The sequence below is a fragment of the Elephantulus edwardii genome, unplaced genomic scaffold, assembly GCF_000299155.1.
Source record: "Elephantulus edwardii isolate Elephantulus edwardi_28Jun2011 unplaced genomic scaffold, EleEdw1.0 scaffold00044, whole genome shotgun sequence".
Taxonomy (NCBI): Eukaryota; Metazoa; Chordata; class Mammalia; order Macroscelidea; family Macroscelididae; genus Elephantulus; species Elephantulus edwardii.
In genome coordinates, this window is record NW_006399794.1 from 7,461,101 (window position 1) to 7,476,192 (window position 15,092).

At 40.8% G+C, this 15,092-nt stretch overlaps 1 protein-coding gene across 1 annotated transcript in view; it reads right to left on the reverse strand.

Moving 5' to 3' along the window:
- The window catches only part of PPFIBP2 (PTPRF interacting protein, binding protein 2 (liprin beta 2)), a 158,078-nt gene that overhangs the window by 49,813 nt on the left and 93,173 nt on the right, over positions 1-15,092 (reverse strand). The window contains exon 4 of the mRNA XM_006885444.1: positions 14,652-14,765. Coding sequence (XP_006885506.1) covers positions 14,652-14,765 — 114 coding nt within the window. The remainder of the gene's footprint in view (positions 1-14,651; positions 14,766-15,092) is intronic.

Here is a 15,092-nt window from a genome sequence, read left to right on the forward strand (position 1 = left end):
CCATGTTTACAGATGAGAAAATAGGTCCACAGATGTGAAGGAAATCTCTTGACCAAAGACACATGATCAGCAGCAGCAGTTAATCTCCAATTCAAGATCTCCTTAACTCTAAAACTCATTTCTGTCTAATGTAGCACACTGCTTCCCAAACACAGGAAGAAGTTCAAGAGTATCAAAAGAGATTTTCCAAATACATGCTGAAAAACAGTCCATCAACAGATTCTTCATGAGTCTATGAATAACTTCTCAGATTGACAAGCTTTCTCTGAACACATATTATCTACTAGTGATCAAGGCTGAAATGCCATAAAAGATCCTCATAACCTTCCCTGGGTACAGGCCCACAAAATGAAAAGATCTCTGGGTCTGGAACACCCTAAGATGTAAATACTTGCCATGTTCCCAGCTCACATATACCCTTCTCTTACTTTTCCTCATTTTGCTCTGCCTCCATCACCTCATTCTCCATCTACTTCTCTATCCTTTCATCTACCTTCTCTGTTCCAAAAGTGATCTGATGTGTTTTGGAAAAATAAATACTAGTTTTAAAAAAATTAAAAATAAAAATAGTCAAGAAATAGTTGACAGTAGTTATGGTTGGTATAAAATCTACATCAAAAACTTTTGTTTTGATCACTGCTAGTGATGAACAAAATATATATATATATTTTTACCTTCCCAGCAGCCCACTAAAAGAGGGGAAAGGTGCAATTATACAAGCCAAGAAAGAACAACTTAACAACAGCTTAGGAGTGCTGAAATCTGAGGAAAACATTTTCAACTAGACTTTATCCACTTATTCAATAAATATATCAGATGCCAAAGACTAAGGACCTGACAATCAAAGACACAATACCTGCTATGTGAGTATATGAAGATATTCACGCAGTCTACTGACCAGCCTCTGAGACACAGCTTTCATAGGAATAATAATAATAAAAAAGTTGGAATTTCTCTCTCTTAAAAGCAATTCTAAATCTATTCTACTCTCATTATTTGGTCCAAAATCCCTCAGGCCATTTTAACTTCCAGCGTGCAATTGGTCACACCAATGTTCCAGAGGATGAGGACAGCATTCTAATCGGGTGCACTGAAGTTCTAATAGCCATTCCAATTGGTCATGCCAGTGTTCCAATTGGTCACACTAACATTCCAAATAGATATTCTAATGTTATACCAATGTTACATTTAGAAACTCAAGACTACTTAATTACATATCGTCCGCTAATTATAAAACCTTACTTACCCTCTCCTTGTTTCAGATTGTTCCATCATCTCTCCTTCATCCTTGTCATCAATAATTATTGTTCTATGCCCTGAATTCAAAATTTGCTTTCAACTAGCTTATCCCAAGCCAACTCCAATTCCAGACACAACATGCTTCCACTGTCCTCATGCATCCTTTTCTACCATAACCTCTAAAACGATTTTCTTAATAGACATTAACTACCTTACACCATTGAGGAGAACTGGGAGAGTAGTAGTTAAAGAATTTGATCAGCTGCCTAGTGGCAAGAAGATGTGCTGCAATCTCAAAGGCACTGGGTTTGAATCCATCAGCTGCTCTGTGGGAGGAGAGGCAATCTATTATGTGAGGGTCAGCTATGGGTAGGTTCTGACTTGACGGTACACAATAGCACAATGATCAAAAGTCAGTGGCTCAAATTCACCAGCTGCTCCACATCTATTTCTGTAAAGATTTGAGCCTTGAAAACTCTGAGTAGTCCTGCTCTGTCCTATGAGTTGACAGGGGTTGGTGTTGACTCAATGGCAGCAGATTTGGGGTTTTGGTATGTCCTCAATCGCTCTTTCTACTTTCAGCCAAAAAACAGAAACATGGCTTTTACATATTATGATATATCTTGCCCAGTCATCTTAAGACTACTCTGCTTCCAGTGACACAACATACAGATCACTTACCTCCATGTTTCCGAAATGCTTGCAGACCACCTTTTGTCCCCATTACCTATCATATTTTCCCTCCTTCCTGACGCAACACATTATAAACAGTTGTTAGATCACACTCTCCCAACATATTCAGAACTTGAGATACTCTACCAATTCCTTTGAAGATTTCTGTCTTTTGATCAACAGTTTTTGTACCTACTTTGGGCGCATTCCGTCTCCACAGCTGTCTGAACATCCTTGCTCGTAAATCATCCCCTCAACATCCACTCTAGCTTCGCTCTCATTGACCTCAACTCCAACACATTTTGCTTCTATTTCATCTCAGCTTCTCGGCAGCACAGCCACAATCTTCTCTTGTCTTCACTGTGTTCCCTGCTTCAAAAATCTACTCCGTTAACAGTCTCCTCGGGCTGCAATCTTCTGACCTTTCGATTGTCTTACTGACTCACTCAAATAAGCTCTAATTTCTTCTTCCCTGGCTGCAAGTTACTTAATAACTTCCTATTTTCTGAGTTTCCCACCTTCCTTTAAATAATATTTGTCTTCTTATCCTCTGTGTATCTCAAGGTTAGTCATTTCAATTGTGGTTATATTTGCACTAGTAAATTCTTCATTTAACCTGCCCCTATAATCAGATCTAATGTGAATTTGTTTTACCAGAGCCCAGACATGCCAGACTTCAAAATCTTTTGTCTCTATTTTCATTTCCCATGGCCTCAGAATTGCTGCTGAAAGTTACTTAATGATGCTGATTGGTTTCAACACAAGTTTATGCTATTTAATTACAGCTGATCCACCAATAACGCGTGGCACACCCCATCGTCATCCCTTGCTGATTCCTCTCAATGATTGTTCTGAATATCTTCTATTCTCCTCAGATTAGAAACCCTATTTTGCCTCCCCTCTTTCCTCAAATAACCTCTCTTCAGATTTACTGAAGATAGAAACTGATTATTCATTGGATGTATATATTCTTCTTATTGCAAAGTATCTCAGAATTTCCTGTCATTTGTATCGCTTAGGTTTTTGTCATGGAGAAAGCAAGCCCTTACCTCCTTTCCAAGGTTCCAAAACCAAAAGCACACAGCCACCCAGTCGGAAGTGACTCAGCGCTGACCCTCCAGTGGGTTTCTGAGGTTGTACATCCCATGGGTAGAGGGCCCATCTTTCTCCCATGGAAATGCTAGTGGATTTGAGCTGCCAAAGAGGCACAGCCGTGGATGAGCAGTTCAACCATCTACAAAGTGGGCCGCCTGTGATGATTGTTATGTACTCCTGGACCTTGCACTACCTCCTCACTGAGGGAGACTAACGAGTGGGCCACTAGAGCTCCCCTTTTCAAGGCTACTCTGCAACACTGCATATTGTCATTCTCTTTGTTAGGCCTCTTTTACCTTAAAGAACTGTTCCTAGCCCAATAAGTTTCCATTTATAAACAACAAATTTGAAAGGATACAGTGGTTCCACAGTTGCCCTGTTTCACCCAACTTGCTATTTCTGACCATTTCTTAGTCTCTAGACTTTCCACATCATATCCCTCAACAGTTAATCCACCTACAGATTACCTTCGTGGTTAAATCCTTCCTTCAGCTTTATTTCTTGAGTTCTGGACCTATTTCCTCCTCAAGCCTGATTAACTCAGAATGAATTTTACTCACCTGGTTCTTCCACATTTCTGCATTGGCTTTGAGAAAGATCTTAGAAGACTCAGTGCTTTTTTAAGGTGATTGTGTTCTGCTGAGTCAATTTTGACGCTCAGAGTACCTTCTCTAGACTGTAATCTCTACTAGTGTAGATGACCAGATCTTTCCTATTTCAGAGCTGCTGGTGTATCTGAACCCCTGACCTTTAGCACTTGGCTGCTAACCAAAATATGACTGGTCTCAAGCCTACTAGTAACTTCCTCTAAGATGATGGCCTAGGAGACCCTATTAAAAAAAAGTAACTCTGGACATGTCAGAGGGTTCCAATCCTTAGAAGGCATAGAGAGAGCATCAGCTAAAAAGAAGTGGACCTTCAGTGACATAGATCAGCATGTTGACAGTAACAGTGGACTTGAGCACAGAACAGACTATGAGGATCATCTCATTATAAAGCCATTTGATGGCATTTAATAACATAACAATAACAGAAAGAATGAGAAAGAGCATCCCAATTATACCAGATATTGACCAGAAATTAGAACAAAGTTTCACTATCCTTCATTCTTTTACTAGAAGAAATTGATGACTTTGTATATGTCTAGGGTTGAAATAAAAGCTTACCTTTTACCTGGGAATAAAGAGTGGAGAGAATAGTCTTTAAAAAGGAAAACAAAACACAAAACAAACCACCAAACTAACTCATGACCATCCAGTCAGAAATGAGTCAAAGCTGACTTTCAGGGGCTTTTCAGAGATTGCACGAGAGGACACTGTCCATCTTTCTCCCAGGGACCTGTTTGTGGATTTGAACCTCCAGAAAGGCACTTCCTTGGATTAGCAGAGTAACTTCTTACTGACTGTACCACCAGGGATCCCTACAAGGAAACCCTTCAGGAAAGTTCCATTTTGTCAATATGGTTGTTATGAGTTGGAATTAACTCAATGGTTAATTGCATTAACCACTGCATTAAGCAACAACGATTTAGGGTAGGGACATCAATTATCTACTCTGACATTTACCCTTTCCTTCGTCATGAGCTCCCATTCATCAGGCCATAAACACGGTCACATTTCTGACATTCTGAAGAAGCTTCCCTCTTCCAGTGCCATCCATCAAGTCCTCTGTTATCACCAGATAAATACATGGTAAGTGCGTGTAAGTAACATCTCTCCCTCACCTTTACCTTTCCTCTTCATAGTCAAGCTCTTAAAAGAATAATGTACACCTGCTGCTGTGTCTGTCTTATCTTCTTGTCACTCTTCAACATAATTATCTATACATCTGCAAGCCAGCTTCAGCTTCACCAGGTAGGGCATAGAAACAGCATGGTGCTGGGAACCAATGCCCAACTCTCCCACCTAACTTTCTCTTTTAGTTCTCCACCTACTCATCAATGTAAACTACTCCTTACCAACCTATTTTATCCTTCCGTTTTCCTGTCCTTTCTTTTTTCTTTATTTCCTTGGCTGGCTTCTTCTATTCTGTTTGTTCTCTAAGAAAACACTCTTGGGCTCTCAGCCCTTATCGCTAAGATTGGAACAAACTGTGAAGCTAGCTTACTTGTCTGGAGCAACAACATCCTGGCAAGACCAAGTCCACCCGCTGCTCCATCCAATGAAAGAGTAGGATTCTGCTGGGAATCATAGGGACAACTGTTCTGTAAAAAGAGGTGCAGTGTAGGGAGGAAGTAGTCTGCAGAGAATGGGAGAAAATTCTACAAGCAGCATTCTACTTCTGTTCACAACTGTTTCAAGATTGCCTATATAAATAGGAAAGAAAAAAGAGGAGGAGGAGAAGGGTATATAAGGTGAGTGGTTTGTTTTCCCTAATGTGAAGGACCATGAAACAGGGAAATGAGGCTTTCAAGAGGGAGAAGGAAAAAAAAACCCCAAAATAGGCAGAATTACCACCAATGCTCTCTTGACTTCAGCACTCCCATTAACTTCTTCCAGAGGGATAAATAAATCTCCTTTCTTAGGGATGAAAGAAAGCATACATTTCACAGGAACCCCTCATTTCCTTTATCCAAGCTCAGTTTCTGACTGCAGCTGATAAAAATAATTTGCCTTTCAACTTATTCTTTCCTTAAAGAGCCACATCTTGAAGCAATTACCTCCATCTTTAAGTGTGGAATATGACCCAAGGAGTTACTGACCAATGACAGAGGATTGTTGCCAGACTTGCAATCTGAAACCAAAATGAAAGAATGGGCCATGGAAAGACATAAAGGGAAAAATGTGTCCTTTTGCCCTTTGAAGTAAAAAGCTTAGGCCTTGCTGGTAAGCCTTTTTCATGAATAACATTGTGCAGAGAAGTGTAGTCAACCTTGGTTTGAATCCAGACTTAGTCCCCACTAACAGTAAAAAGGAATTAAAGTATCTACTTAGTATTGTGGTACAGACACACAATAACACATTAAATGAATTTGAGGAAAGCAGTTACTTCTGTTTTATAAATCTTCCACTGGGAGCTTTAAGGAAAATCTGGTAAAACCCCACTTTCGTCACCTATAACTTTGCTCTTGCCTCTTCAGGCAGATTTTTACTCCCATAGGATGGCATGCAGCCTTGTTTAATATTTTCTTTGAAATAAAAATATTTTCTTAAAGGTGCTCTTGGAGCATTTATCAGGCAAGTACTGATTACGCTTTTTTCAGTTCACATACCAGGCCCCCCCCCTCCCTGAATTTAAAAAAAAAACAGGAGCAAAGCCCATGTCCTGGCTCCCACACGTCACAGCTTAGTGCTTTCGTGCACATCTCCCGTTTGCATATTTCATGATTTTCATAAAACTAGGCTAATTTTACCACAACTATAAGGAGTAAGGATAATCACATTCCTACTGCATCCTCATTGTCCACGGGTAAGAATACAGGTTCATTAACTTACTTAGATCAATTAAGCAACGAATTTACAGAAATTCACATTCATGAACTCAGAATGCGCCTCAGCACCATCCTATTTTCATAACATCCAAGTTCATGAAAGTTGGATAATGAATAAGAAAGACTAATTGATACCCTTGAATTGTGGTGTTGGTTAGAATGTTGAATGCACCATGGCCAGCCAAAAGAACAAATAAATCTGCCTTGGGAGAAGCCAGAGTGTTTCTTAGAAATTAAGGCTGTGTGATGTCATATCTCATATTGTGAGCATAGTATCAGGAGGAACCAAGTCCCTAGAAGACGGCACAGACCAGCAGGGTTTCATTTGTCACAGTGTCACAATCAGTTGGGGCTGACTGGATGGCACTAACCGCACACTTCATCTAAAAGGAAGCCAAAACTGCGATGCTGCCTGATCCCTGCAGCTCCGAATGACGTAGGAGGACTGAGGCAAAAGGTGATGCAACTCAAGGTTTCCCAAAAGTAGGACTGTGTCTTCACAAGGAAAACTTTATCTTTTCTTTTTACCATCTTCCTTGTCTTCTTTTTGCCACTGAACATTATTTCTGCACTTGGTATTGACTGTCAATGGCCACGCTTAGGAAAGTACTCCATTTGTCTGTCAGCTCTGTCTAAAATTTATCTACTGAGTGACACAAGCTTCTTCCTGAAATTATTGCTCTCTGGGGCAATTCTACACTGTTCTGTAATATCATTACAAGTAAGAATCAACATGCCAACAGTGGGTTACAAAGGAGAAAGGCTAGAGATCAAATGAAGATGATGAGGGGCTTGTTGGGTTGGAACATACTAAACACAAGAAAGCTCACTTTAGGAAAAATACACCAAAAGACCTCGGTGAACTCTCCTTCTGACACCCTGATTTTAGTGCCATGGCATAGCTTTGTCTTGCTTGGATCTACAATTAACGCTCTTGGTACCAGCAGTTGGAAATAAGGAGATGCATTTCACTGGAAAAGTCTGCAGTTATGGACCTCTCCAAATTATTGAGGAGTAATGATGTAACTTTGAAGACTAAGGTGTATCTGATTCCTGATTCAGGCCAGCCATGGTTTTTCCAATCACTTGCTATGCATCTGAGAGCTGGACAATGAATAAGGACAACAGAAAAAGAAGTGATGCCTTTGAGCTGTGGTGTTGGAGAAGAGTGCTGAACATCTCATGGATGGCCAATGAGGCTTCGCTCACATACTTTGGGCATATTGCTAGGAGGGGTTATTCCTTGGAGAGGGACATGATAGTGGGAAGGGAAAGGGGTTCGTGAAGGAGAGGAAGACCCTCAATTAAGTAGACTGACATGGTGGCTACTGCAATGGGCTCTTGTGTGTCAAAGTGTGAGGATGGCACAAAATTGAACAAGGTTCAGATCTTTTGTTCAACATGTCACTATAAGTCAAACTTGAATTGATGGCACCTAACAACAATGATATGAGGCAGTCACAATGAGGTAACTGGTTGATTCCATACTTCTAGGATGCTATTCTGAGTCCTGGATTTTCATGCTTTGGTATGCAGGCCTCAAAGATGCAGATGAGCAGAGCCCTGATCCATTTAAGAACCTGAGGAAGAAGTTCCAGTGCTGAGAGTTCTGTACCCACATTCAGATTACACTCTCTCTCATTGTCATTAAGTTGGAACCACCAACTCATAGCTGATTGTATACTGGGTTTCTGAAGCTGTAAATCACATAAAACAAGATTGTCTGTTTTTCTCTCAAGGAGCTTCTGATAAATTTGTACTACAAGAGAGGCATGGCTTTTTAGTCAGCAGGCCAGTTCCTTGTGGACTACTGAATATCCCCTGAAGTGCCAGAAGAACACACGGCTACGTCTTGGAGTTAGTGTAGCCCAAGTGCTCTTTGAAGCCAAAGTAGGTGAAGTTTTGCCTCACATACTTTGGGCATATTATTAAAAGGGGCTATTCTGTGGAGAGGGACATCATAGTTGGAAAGATGTAGGGTTAGTGAAAGGGAGGAAGACCTTCAAAGAGATAGAGTGACATAGTAATTGCAGCAGTGGGCTCAAGTATGCCAGAGATGATAAGAATGGCGCAGGGCCGGACAGGGCTCAGATTTGCTGTTCACAGGGTCACGGCACCTCGCCACAATAACATGCCACCAGAACTCCCCAGATTACACTAAATCAGTGAAAACTAACGCAGCCTCTCTCCTTCAACACTCAGTTGCACTTTTCTAGCAACTGTCTTTTCTAACAAGGAAGGCTCCAGAAAAGTTCCAAGACTATATTAGATATTTCTATGCACACTCCTGAGAGTGCGCTTTCAGCTGCCCCCTTCCTAGGGGGCTACAAAAGAGAACATTCTTTGATACTCAAATATTCCCAAATCTGTGGTGCCTGTGTGGAATTTCCCCTGCACTGATCCAGTTTGGACCTGGTTAGTTTGTCTAACCCCAAAGGTCTGCAGACTTACTCTTTGCAGAAACTGAATGGGTTAATACGCAGAAGGAAACAGATGAGCTGGGATATCAACACAAAGGTCAGCACTACTTCAGGGTAAGTGAATGGTCCATGAGCCTGGGGAGGGGTGGCAGTGGAGATATCAATCTCTCCTCCTGGACTTTTAGAGGGAGGAAGGTTGTGGTCAGGAGAACAGTTGAGGGGGAGAGGAGGAGGCTAACTGGGGTTGCTGCAGCCCACATAACCATAAACTTTGGGATGTGCTGCTTGGATTTGTAGTTCCTTAAGTTCCACAAGTGCTATTCACACCAGATGGCCTGTCTGCTGAGGGATGAAGCCTAGAGGGGAGGTGGCAGATTAAGGGTTCATGGGCTAGACACTATCAAGTCATTCACATAAGTGCCATGGAGCCAGCTCTCAGTGACCTCACATACAGCAACGTGAAATGCTACCTGATCCTGAGCCAGTCTCACAATCTCTGCTTTGCTTAAATTGTTCAGTCAATTTGTCAATCCATCCCACTGAGAGTCTTCCTCTCTTTCACAGACCCTCTACTCTACTAAGAGTTATGTCATTTCCCAAAGACTAGGCCCCTGATGACAGCACCAAAGTATGTGAAATAATGTTTCACCCTTCTTGCTTCCAAGGAACATTCTGGCTGTATCTTTCCCAAGACAGATTTGTTTCCTCTTTTGTCATTTCATGGAATATTCACTATTCTTTGCTAACAATAGAATTTAAAGCCTCAATAATTCTTCTTGCTTTTTTATTCATTGTCCAGCATATGTATAAAGCAACGAAAAATATCATGGCTTGAGGCAGCACACCTTAGTCTTTGAGTCAACACACCTTAGTCTTTGAGGTGACATCATTGCTCTTGAACCCCTTAACGAGGCCCTTGGCAGCAGATTTACCCAAAATAAAACAGAATGAAACTACGCCTATTCTTGCATCATTGTTACAATCTATGTAGTGCTCAAATTCATTGCTGAATCATTATGTCTATCCATCTCATTGAGGATCTTCCTCATTGTTTGATTTTTTTTCACTTTTTAAGGTGTGCACTTTTATTCAACTGGTCAATAGCTGCCACTTTTACATAAACTGTGTTCAGCATGCAGGGTTCTCAGGAGCACATACCCAGGGGAAGCCCTGCATCGACAGGTGGTCAGATAATCAGAGAGCTCTAGATCTCCTCTGGCATTTGAATATAAGGCCAGGCTTGAGTTTAGGGCAGCAATAGTTTCTGAAGGCTTGCAGAAAGGGCCAAGTAACAGTGCCTCAGCTCTTTGCCTCAAGGTCAAGAGCCATTCCTAGTCCTACCACATAGGTCAAAGGCCCTGCAGCTCAGAATTTCTCATTCAAATCTGGCAAGCCTCTACCTGCTCCAGGGCAGAGGACACATACTCCAAGCCATAGACGGCATGGCATCACCACTAAAGTATGTGAATCAAGTGTCTTTACAAACAACATTAAGCTGACTTCAGGAAGCAAGCACATACATACACAGTCAAAGAAGTGGAATTGTTCTTGAGAATCAGAGGTGAAATGCAAAATAAGCTCGGGTGCCACCAAGCCTAGCAAACACATAAGCAGGTACTGAGGCTTAAGATGTACTATAGCTTGGACACAGAACCTGACAAGAAATATTCCAACCATTTTACACTTGAAGATTTGAAAGAATGCAATGAAACCTATGGCCATAAAAATAATGTGATTTAATTCAGAAAGATCTTTTAAAACCTAATGGTGACAAATAAGAAGCTAAAAAGCTCTTCTTGCCTTAGAGTGGATCCTCAATCATGCTGATGCCGTGTGTGTCAGAGGAGAACAGTGTCCATGCGTTTTTCAATGGCTGATTAGTTTTTAGAAGTAGACTGCCAGGCTATCTTTTCTTTCCAAGGAGCCTAGGAATGGACTCCAACCACTAACCTTTTGTTGAGCAAGCAAGTGTTTAACCATCTACACCATTAAGGGAATCTATAAGCCAAGACACTATCTCTGTGGCACATATACACCAATATCAATGACCTCACCCATCTCACACAACAAACAGAAACTAAGAATGAAAAAGGATAAAAGACAATTCAGCCAGAGAAAGAAAGACTTTTTAAAGTGTCTAAAATGCAGTCAAGGAGTGCTTTATTGTCTTATACATGAGTGGTAAGAGGCACTTGACAAAAACAATGAAATGCAGGCCATAGTATGCTGCTGGCCTCTCCTCAAGTGAGTCTGGGCACAATGTCAGACTCACTGACAGAGACTCTGACAAGGGTGTGGGGACATTGCCATTGAAAGCTGTGTAGCCTAGCCCTGAAGGAGAGCCAGGTGAATAATGAGATAACCCAAGGACTGCAATGCAACCATTCTCTGACGCTGTTCCCTGGTTCTCTTCCAATCCTTCCTGAAACATCAACCTACTGACATTTTTCTAACGCATGCTCTACACATTCAATTTTTTTATCTGTTTATAGATTATTTTTTTTTAAATAACACTTCACCATCTCCTCCCTGATCTCCATCTACAAACCACACTTTGTGCAGACTTGAAAATTCAGTCTAGCAGGTTTGTTTCCTGTTTTCTTTGTTATAACACTTCCTTATTACTTGAGATATTCCACTGCCTACCCCCCCCCCCAAACAGGGTCTTTTCTTTCTAAGATCTTAAAAAGAACAGCCCAACTCTTACTACTACTTAGAATTTCAGAAGGAAAATATTGTGAGGAAGAGAAATGGCCACAAATCAATTTAAAATCAAATGTAGCCAAGAATGTGGTAACTGATTCATCAGCAATGCAAAGAAAAACTAATAACAGCTTCTGAACTGCTGAAAACAGATTTTATGAAGATAATTGCATACAAATACTGGCTTTCAGTTCTTCAGATGCAAGGAAATGAAAAGTGAGGCGGAGCAGAAGCTAAGATGTTCATCCTAAGGCCAAAGAGCCAACTCAAAGCCTGTGTTCATTACTAAATTGTCAAGAAGAAATCTTGTGCTGATGAAGACAACTAAAAAAGTCAGAATTTGGGGGGAAAGATTACATTGATCTTTTTGATGTAATTGAAACCAAGATTCTAAGGGGGAAAGAAAAAATAGTGAGCATATTTTATGTGTCAACTACTACACTCACAGCCACAACAGAGATGCACATCCATTTCAGTCAATGTTTTCTTTTCCAAAGTTGCAGAAACTGCAAGCATGAATGAATAATATCTGTTAAGTAAATTCATAATAATAAATTTAGCTTTTTTAACAAACTTACTGGCTTATCAAAAGACTCTGAAAAGACTTCTGATTTAAAAACATAATATTCGTTCCTTAAAAAATACCTTAGAAATAGAATAGCCTTTTTTTTTTGTTTTAGTACATTATACCCATGGCCACCATTAGAGCTAATTAAGAATTATTAGTGGCATCATTAAATAAAAAAGAAAATGTACAGTATCATTACTTTTATTTACTGTTGTTCTAGATAGCCCTAGTGGCAATACTGTTCACCCCAAGATACACAGCTCAAATCCATGAGCTGTTCCGTGGGAGAAAGACAGGCATTCTCTTCCTGTGCAATTTACTATCTCTGAGAACCCACCAGATGGTCAGCTATGAATAGGCTCCAATTTGATGGCACATAACAACAAGATTGTTCTAGAAGGTCTGGCCAATGCAATAAACCATGAAACTGAAAGAAGAAACTTTTTTGTTTGTTTCCCTTTGCTTTAAATATATGCTATTATTTACAAATGATATAACAGTTAACTAGTAAATTATTATTCATCCACTGTTGGGAAAAGTTATTTGACTTCAAGTATCAAGGGTTATAAACTATTCATACCTTTCAATGAGTTCTGGAATTCTATAAAAAATTATTCTAAAAAAATACTCAGTGCAGCTCATTATTTATAGTAGGGTTAAAGAATCCAAAAGGATGATTAAATAAATTCTTACTAAGCAACCAACCAAAAACTCTAAGTAATAGTATAGATTCCTACACCATAAAAGTTTTAAATGGAAAAAAAAATACTCCACTCAAACATAGGATGATAATTTTTAACATGGTGTGTTTGCAGTGCCAGACTACCTTATCTAACTTTATAAGGAAGGGGGAGAATCATTAACAGCCAAAGGCTGATTTCTATTACGTGGGGGTCAGATACACACACTTCCAATCTTTTTACTTCTGATGTCAGTCACCCCTCCCCTGGGTCCTTCCACTCATCTGGGTTCATTAAAATGAGCACATGTAATTCACAGGTAATACTCACAGTTATGGTGCTAATTAAGGAAGCAAGAGACTACAATTCAGGATCAGGAACAATTTGAGACACAATTCCACAGGTTGAACAGCCTCTTGGCCACCCTCAGGCAGGCCCCTTTCTGGTCTGGGCAGACATCTGCTTTGCTTGAGTAGGTGTTATAAAGCACTATAACCTCACCAGCAAATGCCCAGAGGCACTTCACTCCCCCGCCCCCAACACTCTTGACTGAAGGTGCTCAGCTTTCTCCTGCCATGGACTAAGAAACTGATGGGCTATTACTGGACAGTCTTCTAATTCTGCTGCCTGTGCTGCCACTGTTTCTAGCTCTGGTGTTACAGTTTTCTTTGTCTCCTAGATTGAGGAAGTTCTCAGCACAGGAAACCCAGGTCCTAAAGGATGCATTCCAATCCTACCTAGTCTTTCTTCTTAAGCAAGGGACTCCTATCTACTGCTGGAATGGCTTTTAAATCTATGAAGATGGCAAAATTGATCAATCTCCTCATTCTCAATGGTGTTGAGTCAAATGGTGTTGAGTCAGAATTAACTCATAGCTGGCCCTCCAGGGAGTTTCTGAGGCTGTGAAGAGCACAGGAAAATTTCCCGTCTTTCTCGCATGGAGCAGCTGGTGAATTCGAACCCAGAGAGAGTAGGCCTTTGGCTTGGCAGCACAACTCCCTTTAGACTTTGCCACCAGAACTTCCTATGCCTTCTTAAGTACATCTCTCTCTCTTTTTTTGGGGGGGGGGGTTGCTGGTCTCAAGATTGCCATGGAGCTTATATGCATATTTTACAAGCTATCCAAACCCCTTGGTGGGCCACAAACATCTCATATGCATGAGAATTACAAGTCATTACTTGTTGGAAATTATGAGACCATGACAAAAATGGTCATATAAACACAATTCATAGCATCACATGTACACAAAAACAGTAATAAATTAGATCTCTGGTCTAAAGAGAGCTTTTCAAATTATATGTACACATACAGACAAAATCAAAAAGGAAACAAAGATGCCAAGAGATTAATTTGGGGTGTTTTTGTTTCGGTTTTGATAACTATTAAATGATACTAAAATGTTATTTACACATTAAATTTTATCAAAGAATAATACACTGAGTAGGAGGGGTGGAATGAGAATAAGAAGGTGAAAGGCACAAAACAGGCTAACAAAGTTATTCTCTAGAACCCCGGATACCACGCTCCGGCAGGCAGATTATGGTTCATGTGATAAGAAGGGTTGACAATGCCAATAAGGCTACTTCACTGAGCCAGGCCTGAAGAAAGTGCCCTTCTGTGAATTTGTTTAACTAGTTCAACAGGTTATTCTCCTGCTCCACCCACTCTGCCACTCTCAGTGTTCTGGCTGGTTTCATCTGCTGTATAAACACTGTGCACGAAGTAGCCAGTCCCACCTCCAGGCAGGATGGGAAAATGAGAGATATAAAACATGGACCCAGCAAAGGGCTTCATGAAGTGCTTTAGGACCCATAGGAGTTCCGTCAGCTCCACCTGCTCTCACCTGTTGAAGCATTTCTTCAGCAGCATTGAGCTTCACCTGGTGTCCTTCCAGACACACTTCCAGGTCCCGGATCTTCTCTCCTTGGGCTTCCACTTGGTCTGTGAGAACACTCACCTATGGAAAGAAATAAAGCAAATGTGGAGAAGCAGAAATTCTATGTTTCATAGGAAATGCCCCATAGGCGTGACACACACCACTGAGCCTTACATACGACAAATGGCTTTTCTTTCGTGGGGAAGAGAAAGTGACCTGGGTGAAGGAAACGCTAGTTGAGATCTTACCTTGCTACTATTGATCACTGCCTGAATGACTCACGTTTCTGGCTCCTTACACACTCAAGAAAAATAATACCCAACAGCCAAGAGAGCTGCTTCTGGGCTGGAACCTATTCCTTATTCTTCTTATAGACTTCACTCAAGCAGCCCCAACCTCAGGCATAGC